At 43.9% G+C, this 17,104-nt stretch overlaps 6 protein-coding genes and 2 pseudogenes across 6 annotated transcripts; 4 read left to right on the top strand and 4 right to left on the bottom strand.

Moving 5' to 3' along the window:
* Window positions 1–196: 196 nt before the first annotated feature.
* On the bottom strand, window positions 197–1,996 carry LOC141279700 (histone H3.1-like; annotated as a pseudogene).
* Window positions 1,997–2,082: 86 nt separating this feature from the next.
* LOC101326326 (histone H2A type 1-B) lies at window positions 2,083–2,518 on the bottom strand. The gene has a single exon (XM_019945143.3). The coding sequence runs from the start codon at window positions 2,473–2,475 to the stop codon at window positions 2,083–2,085; it is 393 nt and encodes a 130-aa protein (XP_019800702.1). The 5' UTR covers window positions 2,476–2,518.
* Window positions 2,358–5,512, top strand: LOC101332328 (histone H2B type 1-C/E/F/G/I-like). Its single transcript, XM_019945146.3, has one exon. It carries the CDS (start codon window positions 2,802–2,804, stop codon window positions 3,180–3,182), a length of 381 nt encoding a protein of 126 aa, XP_019800705.1. The 5' UTR covers window positions 2,358–2,801; the 3' UTR covers window positions 3,183–5,512.
* A 1,356-nt stretch (window positions 5,513–6,868) lies between these two features.
* LOC101332610 (histone H2B type 1-C/E/F/G/I-like) lies at window positions 6,869–8,045 on the bottom strand. The gene has a single exon (XM_019945145.3). The coding sequence runs from the start codon at window positions 7,938–7,940 to the stop codon at window positions 7,560–7,562; it is 381 nt and encodes a 126-aa protein (XP_019800704.1). The 5' UTR covers window positions 7,941–8,045; the 3' UTR covers window positions 6,869–7,559.
* Window positions 8,046–8,142: 97 nt separating this feature from the next.
* LOC101326611 (histone H2A type 1) lies at window positions 8,143–8,756 on the top strand. The gene has a single exon (XM_019945141.3). The coding sequence runs from the start codon at window positions 8,258–8,260 to the stop codon at window positions 8,648–8,650; it is 393 nt and encodes a 130-aa protein (XP_019800700.1). The 5' UTR covers window positions 8,143–8,257; the 3' UTR covers window positions 8,651–8,756.
* A 2,644-nt stretch (window positions 8,757–11,400) lies between these two features.
* On the top strand, window positions 11,401–11,862 carry LOC101338262 (histone H3.1). The gene has a single exon (XM_033863619.2). It carries the CDS (start codon window positions 11,401–11,403, stop codon window positions 11,809–11,811), a length of 411 nt encoding a protein of 136 aa, XP_033719510.1. The 3' UTR covers window positions 11,812–11,862.
* On the bottom strand, window positions 11,777–15,508 carry LOC141279699 (histone H1.5-like; annotated as a pseudogene).
* On the top strand, window positions 15,401–16,722 carry LOC101327207 (histone H4). The gene has a single exon (XM_033863628.2). The coding sequence runs from the start codon at window positions 15,520–15,522 to the stop codon at window positions 15,829–15,831; it is 312 nt and encodes a 103-aa protein (XP_033719519.1). The 5' UTR covers window positions 15,401–15,519; the 3' UTR covers window positions 15,832–16,722.
* Window positions 16,723–17,104: the final 382 nt, after the last annotated feature.

The following is a 17,104-nucleotide window of genomic DNA, read 5'->3' as shown; positions in this document are numbered from 1 at the left end:
TAGATGCTAATTTATAGGATATTGAAAATTTCAATGATTTTTGTCTATTAGAGGTGACTATTATCTCTTTCCAGTAGAAAAGATAACGTAAAGGTAATAATATAATTGTACCATAGGACAATAAACCTTTTCCATCTAAATTTGCTCGTTTGATTTTAATTCAATCTTCTTTCTTTTTCCCAGGTGGAGGGCGGGTGGTGGTGGTGGTGGTCGAGAACTTTCCCGCTGTACATCTTGGTTCTCAGCTGGGACCCCTGTAACAAAACACAGATTAGCAAAGGAAAAATAAACAGGTTTATTAACATGTATATTTCATACATACAGTAGCAGAGACCCAGGAGAAAGTAATCCAAAGAGGTGGCTTATAACTCCAGCTTACATAGCATCTTCAACAAAGACTAGATTTGTAGGGAAATGACAGGACAAAGAAAAGCACTTTTAGGCTTCTAAGGGCAGCAAACTGTGAGAAGGTAAATATATGGGAGGAAACTAACAGCGAGGTTTGTTAAGAGTCCTCTGGAGCCTCTCTGGTCTGAACAGCCTGTGCAGTCTCCAGTACAGAATTTATATCCTGCTATAAGGCAGAAAAAAAAAAGAGTAGAGAGAGGTTTTTCTTCCGATTGTTGTTTATTAACTGCCTAGGGAGGTAAAATAAGGAAAAGCATTACAACAGTTCTTATCGACAAAGTAGGTGGCTCTAAAAAGTGCCTTTTTCAGTTCAGAGTAAGCAATAGCCTTGGGTTACGCCCTCTCCCCGCGGATGCGGCGGGCGAGCTGATGTCCTTGGGCATGATGGTGACGCGCTTGGCGTGGATGGCACACAGGTTGGTGTCCTCGAAGAGCCCCACCAGGTAGGCCTCGCACGCCTCCTGCAGCGCCATCACGGCCGAGCTCTGGAAGCGCAGGTCGGTCTTGAAGTCCTGCGCGATCTCGCGCACCAGGCGCTGGAACGGCAGCTTGCGGATCAGCAGCTCCGTGGACTTCTGGTAGCGGCGGATCTCGCGCAGGGCCACCGTGCCGGGCCGGTAGCGGTGCGGCTTCTTCACGCCGCCCGTGGCCGGCGCGCTCTTGCGGGCCGCCTTGGTGGCCAGCTGCTTGCGCGGTGCCTTGCCGCCGGTGGACTTGCGAGCGGTCTGCTTTGTACGAGCCATGACGATAACAGAAAAGGAAACTGGCTGGAGAGTAGTGTGGTGCTGGTGCCGGTTCTGACCTTATGTATGGGTGCAGATCAGTCTGATTCCTAGTTCCCGCGCTGTGATCTAATTGGTTCTCACGTTGCCTTTAGGAGAAATACGGTTGGATTCCATTAAAGATTAAATGAGTTATCGAAATTTTATTTCAAGTTTATAGTCCACTTTGAATTGAGTCCATAACAGTAAGGTTTCACTTAGTAGAGATTTTAGTGTACTTCATTCATTGAATTTTTCTGAAAGGAGAAACGACCTATGGACTAAACAATTCTCACTAATAATGCCGTCATTCGCAGAATTTAAAAAGCCCGCCCAGACATGTCATTGGTCAGCTATTCCTCCTTTGTTCTCTCATTTATTTTATTCATATTTTACTTTTTGACACCAAGTTCGTTTGACTATACATTATATGTAATAATGTATATACCTCGTGTACATGCAAAACCACCACTCAACATGAGGCATTATGGTCTGTATCCTGTCATTTACATACATATACGTTATCCAAACCTAAAAGCCCTAATTTATGTCCTGACACAGAATTCCCTTAACAGGGGTTCTTTATGTGAGTTTACAAACGTATTGCATCTTTTCAGTTAAAGGGATGGCAGAAAGCTAGTTTCATGAATTTTTCTAAGAATTTATGGTGCATAAAATGTGACCAACGGCTAACAATTTAGCCCCTTTGTGGCAAACCTGGGAGCGGTTTCCCATTTTTAAACGCAAAACTTTTAACAGCCTAATATAAACAAAATTAAGCGGAACTACACATTAAGACTTGAACACGTCTCCTACACTTGCGAAGTATTTCAGCGCTTTCCGGGAGAAAAGTGGGTGGCTCTGAAAAGAGCCTTTGATTTTCGGAACGGGGACTGAAGAACTGCTAAACGTTTCACTTGCCCTTGGCCTTGTGGTGGCTCTCGGTCTTCTTAGGCAGCAGCACAGCCTGGATGTTGGGCAGGACGCCACCCTGAGCGATGGTCACGCGACCCAGGAGCTTGTTGAGCTCCTCGTCGTTGCGGATGGCCAGCTGCAGGTGGCGCGGGATGATACGCGTCTTCTTGTTGTCGCGGGCCGCGTTGCCCGCCAGCTCCAGGATCTCAGCCGTCAGGTACTCCAGCACCGCCGCCAGGTACACGGGGGCCCCGGCCCCGACCCGCTCGGAGTAGTTGCCCTTTCGGAGCAGGCGGTGCACTCGGCCCACGGGGAACTGGAGCCCGGCTCGCGATGACCGGGTCTTAGCCTTGGCGCGAGCTTTGCCTCCTTGCTTCCCGCGCCCAGACATACTGAGTGCTAGCAGGGGAAAAACAGCCACAAGAAAAGCGAAAAAGAAATGTTCTATAAGGAGCAACAAGATGACAGTTATAGAGCTGGGTGGAATTGTCAAATGCGAGGTAGGATTGGTTAAAATCGTCTTTTTACTAGACAACCAATAAGAAAGGAGATGTGATGCAAGTAAATTTACATAATCTCGTCACTAATGCATTATCAAATCAGTTCTGGATATTCTTGAACACCTTATTTGCATAGGTCGCCTATAAAAGACGAGATTCTAGACGTAAGCAGGCATATGAGAATCATAGTTTAGTGTGCGTTTCGAATTCAGCAAGTATGCCTGAACCGGCTAAGTCTGCTCTTGCCCCGAAGAAGGGTTCCAAGAAGGCGGTGACCAAAGCCCAGAAGAAAGATGGTAAAAAGCGCAAGCGCAGCCGCAAGGAGAGCTATTCCGTGTATGTGTACAAGGTGCTGAAGCAGGTCCACCCGGACACCGGCATCTCGTCCAAGGCTATGGGCATCATGAATTCGTTCGTCAATGATATCTTCGAGCGCATTGCGGGCGAGGCGTCGCGCCTGGCGCATTATAACAAGCGCTCGACCATCACGTCCAGGGAGATCCAGACGGCCGTGCGCCTGCTGCTGCCCGGGGAGCTGGCCAAGCACGCTGTGTCTGAGGGCACCAAGGCTGTCACCAAGTACACCAGCTCCAAGTAAATGCTTATAGGTTCTGTTAAAACAAAGGCTCTTTTCAGAGCCACTTACATTTTCATGTGAGGAGTTGTGATTCCCTCTTGTTGCCCGTTTTGGGCATGTTATCTAAACGCAGTTAGATACTGGAGTTGGCTGAGTTGTTTCTGCAAATAAGCCTATGTATAGAGAAGCCCTTGTGCTTATTAAAACAGGCTCTTTCTGTTTCACCTCTTTCCCAAACCTTCCTATATTCTATACTAAAAAAGCCAAGAGTTTCTGTCCACCACGCCTTATTTTCAATTACAAAAGCAAGGGAGGCTGGCTGGGTGGGATTAGGAAAGGGAACTCTTCCATCCTAGCCATGGTTTGGCGCTCTGGTACCAGGAATTGTTTTCAGTTCCCAGCTTCCTCCGGCCCTTTCCCCAGAATGGATCCTACACTCCCAGAATCATGCCCCACCCCACAGAATTCAGAGCCTTACCTCCACCCGGCCTCCGCTCCAAACTTCGACATTCTAGTACCTCTGCCTTCTCCAGTGTGCCCAGACCCCTATACGTGGTCCAGTTTCAGTTGTTTCTGAAACACTTCAGCTCGGGTTTTGCTCTTCCTTCCAAAACCTGTGCAACTTTTATTAAATTATCTTTGTAAAAATAACCAAGAGTTTTCTCTTTTCCTGACTGGACACTGACTAATGCATGGTGTCAAGTCTCCCTTGATTTAAACCTTTTGCTTATTTCACTTCGTTTCAGCATCAGGCACTTTGATGATCATACATTTTCCTTACTCTCGATCTCGGAAGGGTTTATCACCATCAGTTCTCCCAGGTAGGTAAAGCATTTATTCCAGGAGACAAAAGAAGTGAGTCGAATTGGAGTGCAGCATGCAGGCCTTTGGGATCTGGAGCTTCATCTCCTAGCCTAACCATGTCTTCCTTTTTGGCTGATTCGGGACACATCATGAAAGATAAATAAGAAATGCACCAAGAAAAGGGATGTAGCCTAGTGCTGGGAGAGGAGGTAATTCATGCAAAAATACTTCCTAAAGTGTTGAGAAATCTGTACATGTGAAGTGTTTTTGAATTCTATCTAGACATCTTGGAAAGAAAATTGCATCAGAAGACATTGGTTGGAATTTGAGTTCTGTGAGGTAAATAATCTTTGGTTCTCACAGCCTCTGTTCCTTACTTTAAAAATGAGAATGTTGGGCTTCCCTGGTGGCGCAGTGGTTAGGAAATCCGCCTGCCAAATGCAGGGGACACGGGTTAGAGCCCTGGTCCGGGAAGATCTCACATGCCTCGGAGCAACTAAGCCAGTGTGCCACAACTACTGAGCCTGCGCTCTAGAGCCCGCGAGCCACAACTACTGAGCCCGTGTGTCACAACTACTAGAGCCCGTGCCCTGCAACAAGAAAATCCACCACAATAAGAGGCCCGTGCACCGCAACGAGGAGTAGTCCCCCTCGCCACAACCAGAGAAAAGCCCGCGTGCAGCGGTGAAGACCCAAAGCAGCCAAAAATAAAATAAAATAAATTTATTAAAAAAAAAGAGAGAAAGAGAGAATGTTATAGGAGTTCCCAGGCTGTCCAACGGTTAGGTATCTGCGCTTCCAACTGCCTTGACCCCTGGTTCAATCCCTGGTCGGGGAATAAAGATCCCAGAAGCCGCGTGGTACGGCCAAAAACAAAACAAAAAACAAACAAAAAAGGATATTACTGAAACCAACTCATTGACAGTTTTGTCTAAACAAATGCAGTAGTTACAATGAAAGCAAACATTACAATTTGATTTGCAATTCATGAAGTTATTTATGGACATTATGAGGTAAATTTTCCCATTACTCCTACACTTTACATATAATGAAGACAAGCTTTTTGATATAGTATTATAATCAGAAGTAATAATACTATAATGAATGAACAAAGTGCTGCTCCATGAAATTAGACTTTCTGCTGTTAAAATCAGACACCCTAGACACACTAGCAGAAAAGGAAACATAGGGGACTTCCCTGGTGGCTAAGTGGTTAAGAATCCGCCTCTCACTGCAGGAGACACGGGTTTGAGCCCCGGTCCTGTAAGATCCTACACGGAGGAACCAAGCCCGTGCACCACAACTACTGAGCCTGAGCCTGAACTCTAGAGCCTGTGAGCCACAACTACCGAAACCTACGTGCTCTGCAACAAGAGAAGCCACCGCAATGAGAAGCCTGCGCACAGCAACAAAGCGTAGCCGCCGATCACCGCAACTAGAGAAAGCCCACGCGCAGCCCGCGGCAGCGAAGACCCAACGCAGCCAAAAGTAAATAAAAATTGAAGAAAAAAAATGAAATGTAAATTGCCTCTGTTAAAATTAAAACAATGTCAAAATTACGTGAGCCTGCAACTTTAGGAAGAATTTACTTCTATCTATAGTCATTTTTATATTTACACTTAAATTTAAACATATGTAGTTATAATCTTAAAGCTCATTGAATACATTAATCAATAATTCTTAAACGTGAGTGCCTTTTCAATTGGTGGTCTGACAAATTATCACAAATACAGTGGCTTACAACAATACATTTATAATTTTATGGTTCTTTAGATCAATATTCTGAAATGAATTTCATTGAACTAAAATGGTGTCAGAGGGCTTGGGCCTAACAGTGGAAATCTGTTTCCTGTCTTTTCCAGCTCCTGGAGGATTTTCCTTGTTCTTTGGCTCACAGCCCTTTGCTAGATTTGAAAGCCAGCAGTATCTGGCCAAATTCTTCTCACATTGCCATCTCTGGTTCTGTACTCTGATTCCCTCTTCCATTGTTAAGGGCCCTTGTAATTATATTGGGTTCACTTGGATTATCTAGGATAATCCTATTTATTTATTTGGCCAAGCACAGCAAGCGGGATCTTAACTCCCCGAACAGGGATTGAACCCATGTCCCCTGCAGTGGAAGCACGGAACCCTACCCGCTGGACCTCCAGGGAATTCCCTAGGATAATCCTATTTAAAGTCAGTGCCATCTGCCACCTTAATTCCCATTTGTTATGTATCCTAACATATTCACAGACTCCAGAGATTAAAAGGTAGACGTAAGTGGGGAGGCATCATTCTGCCTAGCACAGTAAGTGACAGTATTTTTAGAATTTAACAGAATGCTATATACTTTCTGTTCTGGTGGGAAGACGAACATATGGACACACTACTGTATGTAATTTCTTGGATTTCATATACTCCCCTAAAGCTCATATAGACCTGGTGTAGATGTTTACCTCTGGGACTACAGAAAGCAAAAATTGACTGTTTACAATAACATAAACTCTCAAATACAGCTATCTGTTATTTTTAGTTTTCATTCTTTTACATTAAAAAAATTTTTGCTTTTGTTCTTTATATGTATTGTTTGAATGTTTATGCATTTTTTGGTGTATGTTGTGTGTGCATATTTATGTGTTGTGTTGGGAATGGGAAGCCTGGTAGTCATTAATTACACAAGATTATAGACTATTAGTACTTTTTTCCTACCAGGGTTGAAATCCTAAAAATATGTTGTAAATACATTCTTAGTATTTGTTCCATATGGGATGCCATTTATTGCAGTTTATAAACTTAAGCAGGTTTGTGATTATGAGAAAAGTGTCAATTTTCATGACTGTTATACATGTATACATAGGACAGAAGAGTGGTGGTATGAATTATTTTCACTTAAAAAGTTTTTTTTTTTTTTCTGACTAGGGCAAAATAATCATAACATCCACCCTGAGAGAAAATAACATAATTTAAGGGAGAGGAGGCACCAAAATATTTTAAGGGTATTTCTTTCCTGAACTGCCAGTGGGTTCGGCAATGGTCTAACTTTTCATTAGCCAAACCTTGGAAAAATTCTCCTTACAATTAAATGGTCCTATCCTGGAACCAGTGATATTCGTTTTTCAATTTCTATGCACATTAACTGTGCTGCTCCCATTAATATAGAAAAGTTATATTGCTTTATTCAAATCGAATGCATGTACATATTCTTCTTACTACCACACAGCACTAACAAGGCATTGCCAAGGATTTAAGAGGATTTCTTAAATCCTCTTCACTTTTCATGGAGTCAGTTCGTAGAGCACACATCACAGCAGTTCAAATGATACTTACATGTCCACACTTGGCTAGCCTTGTAGCCAAAGTGAGCAGTGAAAGCAAGAGAAGGCTATGCTACCATTTACCTAGAAAGTAAATACATATTTTATTTTCATAACAATATGTTGTGTACTTCAAGTGTTAGCACCATACAGCAACAAGTTCGTTTCAATAAAATAAAATTGAGTCTATTATCGCAGTTATATTAGAGACGAATCATTACAGCTCCTGTGCTGAAAAAGTGGGTGGCTCTTAAAAGAGCCTTTGAGACTAACCACGAAAAGTACTTTTTTGCTGGGGTCACTTGGAGCTGGTGTACTTGGTGACAGCCTTGGTGCCCTCGGACACGGCGTGCTTGGCCAGCTCCCCAGGCAGCAGCAGGCGCACGGCCGTCTGGATCTCCCTGGACGTGATGGTCGAGCGCTTGTTGTAATGTGCCAGGCGCGACGCCTCGCCCGCGATGCGCTCGAAGATGTCATTGACGAAGGAGTTCATGATGCCCATGGCCTTGGACGAGATGCCAGTGTCCGGGTGGACCTGCTTCAGGACCTTGTACACGTACACAGAATAGCTCTCCTTGCGGCTGCGCTTGCGCTTCTTGCCATCTTTCTTCTGGGCTTTGGTCACCGCTTTCTTGGAGCCCTTCTTCGGGGCGGGAACGGACTTGGCCGGCTCAGGCATGATGAACAGCACGCCAAGTTAAAGAAAAAAGTATGTCGTGGAAACATCACTCAGGATATTTGTAGAGCTAGTATGCAAATATGGTATTTAAAACTTTACACTTTGATTGGATAAATTTTCCACGTTGTTCGGTGGTATGCAAATTATGTGACAGCAGGTCTCCTTTTTAATTGGTTGCAAGCTTTTAGACCCTTTTAACCAATCAAACAGTGTAATTTACAATTCGGCTTCGAAGTATAATTGCTTCTCATTTGTTAAGAAAATTTGTACTTTCGTTTCGCTGCTTCTTCGCTAAGCACCTTGATTAGATTGATGAGATGTCGGGACGCGGAAAACAAGGTGGGAAGGCTCGTGCCAAGGCTAAGACCCGTTCTTCTCGGGCTGGGCTTCAGTTTCCTGTGGGCCGAGTGCACCGCCTGCTCCGGAAGGGCAACTACGCCGAGCGGGTTGGGGCCGGCGCGCCGGTGTACCTGGCGGCGGTGCTGGAGTACCTGACGGCCGAGATCTTGGAGCTGGCGGGCAACGCGGCCCGCGACAACAAGAAGACGCGTATCATTCCGCGTCATTTGCAGCTGGCCATCCGCAACGACGAGGAGCTCAACAAGCTGCTGGGCAAAGTCACAATCGCTCAGGGCGGCGTCCTGCCCAACATCCAGGCCGTGCTGCTGCCTAAGAAGACTGAGAGCCACCACAAGGCCAAGGGCAAGTAAACTGCAGTATTCAAATTCTTGATCTTTGAGGAATCAATCTTAACCAAAGGCTCTTTTCAGAGCCACCCACGTATTCATTAAAAGGGCTTACATTTTCCTTATTTAAGCAGGTTGTTGAAAATGATTCTCATCACATTTTGTCAACTTAGAAGATGTATTTTCTATGAAATGCAAACTAATCATACTCTTTAAAGTAATCAAAGTACTCTTTAGCTAAGTAAAAATGATATAGAGAGACCTTGTATCACAAGTAATTAAGTCCATCAATGCTGCAACTCCTCAGTTGTTAACCCTCAGAAAAAGATAATGGTACAATAATACTTGGTAAATGTTGAAAGTTTAGGTGCAAATCTAGTTGGTGACCTACAAGATCATTTAAACCACTCCTTTAGTACTATCTCATGTTGAAACGAATTGTTTTGCATCCTAATGGGACAAGTTGATCTGTAATTCATACTTGTTTTTAATAGCCAGTCTCAACTCTACTGAGCTGGGCCCTAATTAATTGTAAATACTGGGCCCCAGGGACAGCGTCCCTCCTTCCTGACCACCCCCTCGTTGGAGTGCCGAGGCCAGTCAGCCCCCAGCTCTGGCGGCTCAGCGTCCCCTCGGAAGTGACTGCGAGTCAAGCTCCCCACCGGCCCCCTCCCCCCTGGTCTCCCTCCCGCCAGGGCCGCTTCGTGCGCGGTGCCGGTCGACCCCTCCTCAGGGTGGAGGAGACCCGGGCCGACTCCGCTCCACTGACCTACCGCTGCCCGACTGGGACGTGGCCGAACAGCCGGACACAATGAGAAGCTGACAGTCTGCAACCCGGAAGAGAGTCCTCACCAGAAGGCGATGATCCCGGCACCTAGATCTCAGACTTCCAGCCTCCAGGACTGAGAAATACATTTCTGTTGTTTACAAGCCCCCACCCCGTCCCGTTTATGGTACTTTGTGACAACAGCCCAAACTGACTTAGCACTCTTTTTTTCAAGTACATCGAAGAATTTGTGGAGCCCATCCATTTTATGATACAATTTCCCAAATAACCAATATGCTCTCTATACACTCTGATTTGTCAACATTTGTATTTATCAAAATTGTTATTAAAAAATAACATATTATTATTTTTTCCTAATGTTTCCAATACAAAAAAAAAAAGAATACAATACTGCATAGCCTGGAGCTAGAATTTGTTTAGGCAGAGCTTAACAAAGGCTTCAGCATGACTTTACGGGACATACTTGTGTACCATTTACAAGTTTTGAGTTTTTCTTAACACCATTTTACACGAAGCTCAGTTGACATTGTGAAACGTAGTGGGGTGTTTTTATGTGAGAATGTTATAGTTAGTGAAAAGTAAACATTTGTTAATATAATAGCAAGCATGAAATTAATCAGAGTTAATGGTTTTAGTGCATTCCGAAAATCTCCAAGAATTGAGGCCTGCGCAGGTTTGGGGTTGCCAACTGCCTCAGAAAGCAGAGGGTTTGTCTTCTGGGAGGACAAAGTCGTCCTCTCCTCTGATAAAACCTCTCACACAGCTGGCTTTGGCATCTTCCATGAAGAGGACTTCAGAGATGGAGGACTCATGCAGCTGGGCTTTCATTTGAGGTAGAGAGAGAAGACTGTGGTTATAACCACAGTCTTCTGTCCAGAGTGGGGTGTAGTTACCTCCAGAACTTTTCACTGTTAACCCAGTCTGGGATTCATGGTAGTCATACAAGTAGATTCCTTAATAGTAAATAATAATAATAGTTTCCAAAAAGTTTTATTTTTTTCTCCTTTCCTGTCTCCCCTCCCTCTCTTTTTGAATATGGCCCTAAAGAACCCTCAGACATATGATAAGATCACAAGGTATATAGGTGTAAATTCTTTAGTTTTTGTAAAATCTGAAACTTACATATATCTTTAAAACACAATGCATCTTAATAGTGGAGATTCCTTTCTCCTCCTGTGGCCACAGCTCTTACCCCAAGCCAGAAAACTGACACTGGTGCATGATAGCTTGGAATGCAGTGCAAGGGCTCATCATAAGACTTAAGGGCAAGCCACGTTAAGTCTTATGGGGAAGGTAGAGGAGGATGTATTCAGGGGGCTGGAGTTCTGCTTTCATATGATCTCTGGACCCCTAAACTGATGGTTCTCAATTCTATCAGACCCAACACTCTTTTTCTATAACAAATACTGTAACTACCCCCTTTACTATCCTGAAATGAAATTCATAGATAATATAATCTATCAAAACACGACTTACCTGTAATATAAAAGGGGAAATAAAAGGAAAGTATTTTGTTATTTTAAAAAATCTCTAAGAGTTTAAAAAGAGAAAACAAGAAATTGACGTAAAATTAGCCTTACTACATTTGAATGAGGGTATAAAAATCTCTTGGCCAATCACATCCAACACGCCTTTTCAAAAAGTTGATCAAAAGAAAGCCAGTTTCAGGTACCAAAGTTTAAAAATTTTATTCTGCAAACAAGATTAAGCATTGTAATAATTTGTGTTAAGTTCTGCGGAGAAAAGCCAAAGAACATTGTAAAGAAACAGCATAAGGAAGATAAAGGTGAGAAAGGGTTGAAAACAGCCATTCAAAGGGAGGCTGATGTCGGAGAGTGAACCTCGCTACCAATACCTTCACTGCGAGCCGCAAGGAACAAATGCCTTGTCCAATCAAAATGGAACTCTTTATATACACCAGTGGGGGGGGGGGGCGGGCGGCAGGCTTTCATTTTTCCACCAGCTAGCTGCTTTCGGGAAATCTGTCATGGCTCGTACTAAGCAGACCGCTCGCAAGTCCACCGGCGGCAAGGCGCCGCGCAAGCAGCTGGCCACCAAGGCGGCCCGCAAGAGCGCGCCGGCCACGGGCGGCGTGAAGAAGCCGCACCGCTACCGGCCCGGCACGGTGGCCCTGCGCGAGATCCGCCGCTACCAGAAGTCCACGGAGCTGCTGATCCGCAAGCTGCCGTTCCAGCGCCTGGTGCGCGAGATCGCGCAGGACTTCAAGACCGACCTGCGCTTCCAGAGCTCGGCCGTGATGGCGCTGCAGGAGGCGTGCGAGGCCTACCTGGTGGGGCTCTTCGAGGACACCAACCTGTGTGCCATCCACGCCAAGCGCGTCACCATCATGCCCAAGGACATCCAGCTCGCCCGCCGCATCCGCGGAGAGAGAGCATAAATTATTAATGCCAACAAGTGCCAACTTAAAACCCAAAGGCTCTTTTCAGAGCCAACCACCTTTTCTGTGAAAGATTCCTGTGCACTGGGACCTCCATTCCGAGCGAGGAAATAAAACCGCTCCTCCCAACCTCCGCCTCTGGCAAAAATGGTGTTACAAGTTCTTTAAGATTAATTGGGTGGCTCTGAAAAGAGCCTTTAAGGTACTCAAGTCTTTTTTTCTTACTTCTTTTTGGGGGTCGCCTTTTTTGGCTTGACCGCTTTAAGCTTGGCTACCTTGTGCTTATGAATTCTGGCCTTGGCTGGACTCTTGGCCATCTTCGGTTTGGCTGTCTTCACCTTTTTCGGGCTCTTGACCACTTTCTTGGCCCCGGTACCTGCTAATGGTTTCTTTGCCTTCGGGGTCTGCTTAGCGGTTTTTATCGGACTGGCAGCGCCTGTGGCCTTCTTGGGCTTCTTTGCCCCTTGGGGGCAAAAGCCTTCTTGGGGTTGGTCGCGCTCGCTTTCTTGGCTTTGGGCTTGGCTTCCCCGGTGGCCGACTTCTTGTTGAGCTTGAAAGAGCCCGAGGCGCCAGTGCCCTTGGTCTGCACCAGGGTGCCCTTACTCACCAGGCTCTTGAGACCCAGCTTGATCCGACTGTTGTTCTTCTCCACGTCGTAGCCGCCAGCTGCCAGCGCCTTCTTGAGCGCAGCCAGGGACACGCCGCTGCGCTCCTTGGAATCGCCGACAGCCTTGATGATGAGCTCGGATACCGGGGGCCTGGACGCCTTGCGCTTCACGGCACCAGCAGACTTGCGAGCCTTCTTCTTCACAGACGTCTTTTCCGCAGAAGTAACAGGAGGCGCAGCAGGTACGGATTCAGACATGGTTGTTGGTGTGGATGCCTAACAGTAAAAATTTAAGACTCAGAGTTGAGTACCCAGACCGAGAATGTGTGTGTTATATATACACACAGCGCCACTGCGCGCTGATTGGTTCCCAGCTGGCTTCCAGCTTGAAAGCAACCTAGTCTCAGCTCTGTCTCGGAGTTGTGTTTGTTACAATTCAGGAAAGCAAAAAATTAAAAATCTCCTGTGGAGGAACCACACCAGTTATATTCTACAATGAATCGGGACAGCTCAAGCTTTGAGACCTTTACAGTTCCTTCTTCCAGTTTTTATCACTTTGGTCTCAGCCTTTTTCAAAATCCCGACACTCCTACAGATTCACAGGTCAGAGAGACAACTTTTTGAGTTTCCTTTAAAATATAAATTCTTCTCTTTGTGTCTTCAATCCTTGCTCTCAAGTGACATTCTATACATTCTTGGCTTTTCATGCCTTCAACAACTGCTTGATTCTCATTGACATTTACCTGGAAAATCTGTTTCATATGAGGAGAAATAACACAGGCTCTTTCAGGATTTCTGTACAAGAACTGTGGTAAAGGCTGCTTGGAATAACAGCAATATCTGATAAGAAAAGTCATTATTTAGCTTGGAAAAGTTTTATCATAGCTTTTTGTGACTATTTAGAGGGTTAGTTAATTTGGGGGCTTTAAGCATTCAAAATTTATGTAGGAAAATAGCAAAAGCAATAATCAATGATCCTCTTGACCTGGTAGTTGGGCTTGTGTTGCACTAGCTGATGGCAGAGGAGGTCCAGGTACATAAAATAGAGTTGGACCGCTTTATGGGGCTTTAAAGATTCACTTATTTACATTGACTTTATTAGGAAGGATCAGTTATTAAAATGTTCACAAGCTCTTGGGTTCAGGGTTCTGTCATGCTTTGGAAGATAAACTTTGGCAAAGTATCCAAGTGAAAGAATTAAGGAATATACACATGCACAATACTCCCACACATACTTATATAGAATTCCCTTAAGAGAGGGAAATTGAAAAGCATTTATATTCATTACTACATTTCTTATTTAAGCAAGGATATAGGTTTATAGGAAACACATTATAGGTTACGCGTTATGTTCAGTAGGAAATAGATTGATGGTAGAAAGTGCTTTGATTTTCTTCTTCAGGCCTGTTTGTCTTTAACATAGGTTTATTTTGAAGCAGCCATGGACTTCTTTGTATTTCTGATAAACCTTATGAGTCCCTTCCCAGAATAATGCTTTTCAGTGCTTAAGATAATATACATAGGATTACAAAGGAAACAGTTGTATTAAAATACCATTATCAAACTTATCAAAAATCCAAACTGGTGAAGTATTCACATGTGTTTCTTTATTAATACATTAAATAACAAGATTACCCATATGACCAAGAATTACTACAGTTTAGAAGGTGTAATATATTTAAACAATATTAGAGATTGAGATATTGACGGCTGCAACTGCAACATGGTTATGAATATAGCACAGGTCCTGCCACTCACACTGTTTGTTGCCTGCATTCACAAGTGGAGGAAATGCTAAGGTTCACTTGGAGTACAAAGTAAAGACAAAGAGAGAGGTTTTGCTCAATACAAGTTTCCAGATGCTCTGAATCCATCTATATAGCCCAGGTTAAGAATGCCATTCTGGAATTTGTTTCTGTGCAGTGTAAACTCATAGAACTGCTTTGACGAACTTGGGCCTCTTCACAGACCATGGAGAAAAAGCCAAGGCTATCCAAGTCAGCTGGAACTCAAGGGAATTAACCATAAATTAAATCTTTAGGTATTTATTATTTTGAGGAGTCCTCAAAAAGAAGGTTTTAGTAAATTAGATAATCACTTAGACTTTCACTTTAGAGGAGTGAATTTTGAGTAGAGGAGTTGGGAGCAGACATGATACTATAATATGTCATAATAAATAATGCTGAGTGATTACTTATTTACAGATATTATTTTAAGCAATTTGGATTATCTCTTTTAAATTCAAGTGCTCTATAATTTACACTTTCTTATACATTTATCGATAAAAGGAAAAAAACTGAGTGTAAGCTGCCCAAGGTCACAAGCTAGTATGTAGAGAAGGCTGTCTCCAGAGCTTGACCGGACACTGTAATGCCACCTGGTTGCAGAAATAGAATGCGGTGACAGATACAATGCCAGATACAAACTGTCCACAATTAAATATATAATCAAACCATAAATCTTAGACTTACAGCAGAACAAGGTTTTTTTTTTATCACTTTGGGATATACATATTTATAAACCTCCAATGTAGCGCTCAGTGATTTTTAACCTGACTTGACCTCTTAAACGTGTAACCTTCTTATATTTTTAGTTCCCTCTGTGGGGTCATCCAGCCTGCATACCAAAGAGCTCTGCTTAGTTAACCAAACATAAATGGACAAAACTAATGGAAGCTTAAACAATAAAGATATGATTTATTTAAAACCGTATTTAAAGCATTTTATAAGGGACAACAGCGTGTACTAACTGATTATTTCATATTTTGGAAAGACTGAAGAACAAGTATCAGGCTTCTTTGTGGAAAGTGTATGATCTGTTGCCCCACTTAACGGCTGCCCGTATTGTACGGATGCACAAACACACGTATCCATATATAGGAGCATTTATTAAATCCCAACTCCAGGATCCACTGTCGCTTCAGGCGCCCCTCATAGTTGCCACAGCTCTGAGCAAGGGACAAATAAGCGAAGGGTGGGAACTGAATGTGGTCACCGCCCCTGTTCTTGCAGTTTTCAAACAGGTCCGTCACATTACTATAAAACTCCTAAGTGGCGCTGTGGAGATCACTTCGCTGCGGGTGTGATCGCTGTACTTTCGGGATGTCCGGGCGTGGTAAAGGTGGAAAGGGGCTGGGGAAGGGTGGCGCCAAGCGCCACCGCAAAGTTCTGCGAGATAACATCCAGGGCATCACCAAGCCTGCTATCCGTCGCTTAGCCCGACGTGGTGGCGTCAAGCGTATCTCTGGTCTTATCTACGAGGAGACCCGCGGGGTGTTGAAAGTGTTTTTGGAGAACGTGATCCGGGACGCTGTAACCTACACCGAGCACGCCAAGCGCAAGACTGTCACCGCCATGGACGTGGTCTACGCGCTCAAGCGGCAGGGCCGCACTCTTTATGGCTTTGGTGGCTGAACTCCTGTTGGCTATCTCCCTGAGCCTACTAAAACCAAAGGCCCTTTTCAGGGCCACCTATTCTTTCACTCAAAAGAGTTTTGCGCTTTCTGTTCTAATATTTTGTTAAGATGTTTGGGTCAAGTACTGTTTACAATCTGTAAATTTAAGTTGATTTTATCTGATTCTTTTCTTGTATGTTTCAGATAGGTCGCTAAAGCTGGTCCATAACCTCAGGTCGAACTGTATATTCAATGTACTTAGTGTAGCTAGGAGACCAACAGGACAGTAAACTGCAGGTGACATTTTGCACAACTGTCAGTGAAAAAAGGTGGAGAACATCACAGAAGAGGTAAGAGGTAAACCCTGATGCTAGGAAAATGGAAAATGGAAGTAGACACTTCTGTGGGCTGAAGACATTAAAACAGTCTGCCTTCTTGGATATCACATGATAAATGGTGGAGGAGAAAGGGGGATGATCAATCAACATAAAATACGTCGAAGGCAGTCAAGTTCTACCAGAGAAACAATAAGAGTACTTGGAAATTAACATTGTGAATCAACTATACTTAAGTAAAATAAAAGAGTACTTGGGGTTTCCTCTTGTTTAAAAGTGGAATGGAGACAGGACAACTTGTCTCTGCTTCTCTGAGCTGTCTTCCCATGTCCAAAGCTACTGGTTTCTCAATCCAAAAGCAGCTTTTATTAAGGTTGATATAAATGCTTGATATAAATATACAGGTTTATGTTTACCAACTTATTATGTTGATTCTTTATCTTGAATATTCTTAGACTTGATTACAAGCACATTTACGTTAAATTATAGAAGAGACTTGCATAACACATATCTTGACAATAAGTGCTGGACTGGGCCTTTCAAATCCAGGTCTTCCTGAGTCAAATCCCACCTTGTTCTCTACACATCAGGAAATGAGGCAAAATGAGCAGTTCTCAAGTGGGTTACCCATTTCCTTTTCTTACCTACTGTAAACTTTCTACAGTCTCAGGATTGTCAGCATGCCACTGTATTCTTCGGTGTCCTCAGAATGGGCTTTATTCTGTGAAAACATCTTGGCTTATTGTGATACAACTGGTATTTCTTTCCAGTGAAAGTGGTTCACTGTATTATAATAAGGTATAGCTGGACAGGTGGCTCCCTAGTGTGAGATAACATTCCTGGCTCGTCTAGGAGCAGACGGGAGTATGTGACTAAGTGCTCTTTTTGGAGTGTAAGTAGAAGACACTCCCAGGCTTTAAAACCTTTCCTGTTCCTGCCAGCTATGAAGGTGCTGAT

This window comes from Tursiops truncatus, chromosome 10 (assembly GCF_011762595.2).
Source record: "Tursiops truncatus isolate mTurTru1 chromosome 10, mTurTru1.mat.Y, whole genome shotgun sequence".
In the NCBI taxonomy this organism is placed as follows: domain Eukaryota; kingdom Metazoa; phylum Chordata; class Mammalia; order Artiodactyla; family Delphinidae; genus Tursiops; species Tursiops truncatus.
Note: the sequence above shows the minus strand (reverse complement) of the source record. Positions and strands in the feature narration are given on the sequence as shown.

Excerpts from the sequence above, each read along its gene's own strand:
- LOC101326326 (XM_019945143.3), bottom strand. The coding sequence starts at position 2,475 with ATGTCTGGGCGCGGGAAGCAAGGAGGCAAAGCTCGCGCCAAGGCTAAG.
- LOC101332328 (XM_019945146.3), top strand. The coding sequence starts at position 2,802 with ATGCCTGAACCGGCTAAGTCTGCTCTTGCCCCGAAGAAGGGTTCCAAG.
- LOC101332610 (XM_019945145.3), bottom strand. The coding sequence starts at position 7,940 with ATGCCTGAGCCGGCCAAGTCCGTTCCCGCCCCGAAGAAGGGCTCCAAG.
- LOC101326611 (XM_019945141.3), top strand. The coding sequence starts at position 8,258 with ATGTCGGGACGCGGAAAACAAGGTGGGAAGGCTCGTGCCAAGGCTAAG.
- LOC101338262 (XM_033863619.2), top strand. The coding sequence starts at position 11,401 with ATGGCTCGTACTAAGCAGACCGCTCGCAAGTCCACCGGCGGCAAGGCG.
- LOC101327207 (XM_033863628.2), top strand. The coding sequence starts at position 15,520 with ATGTCCGGGCGTGGTAAAGGTGGAAAGGGGCTGGGGAAGGGTGGCGCC.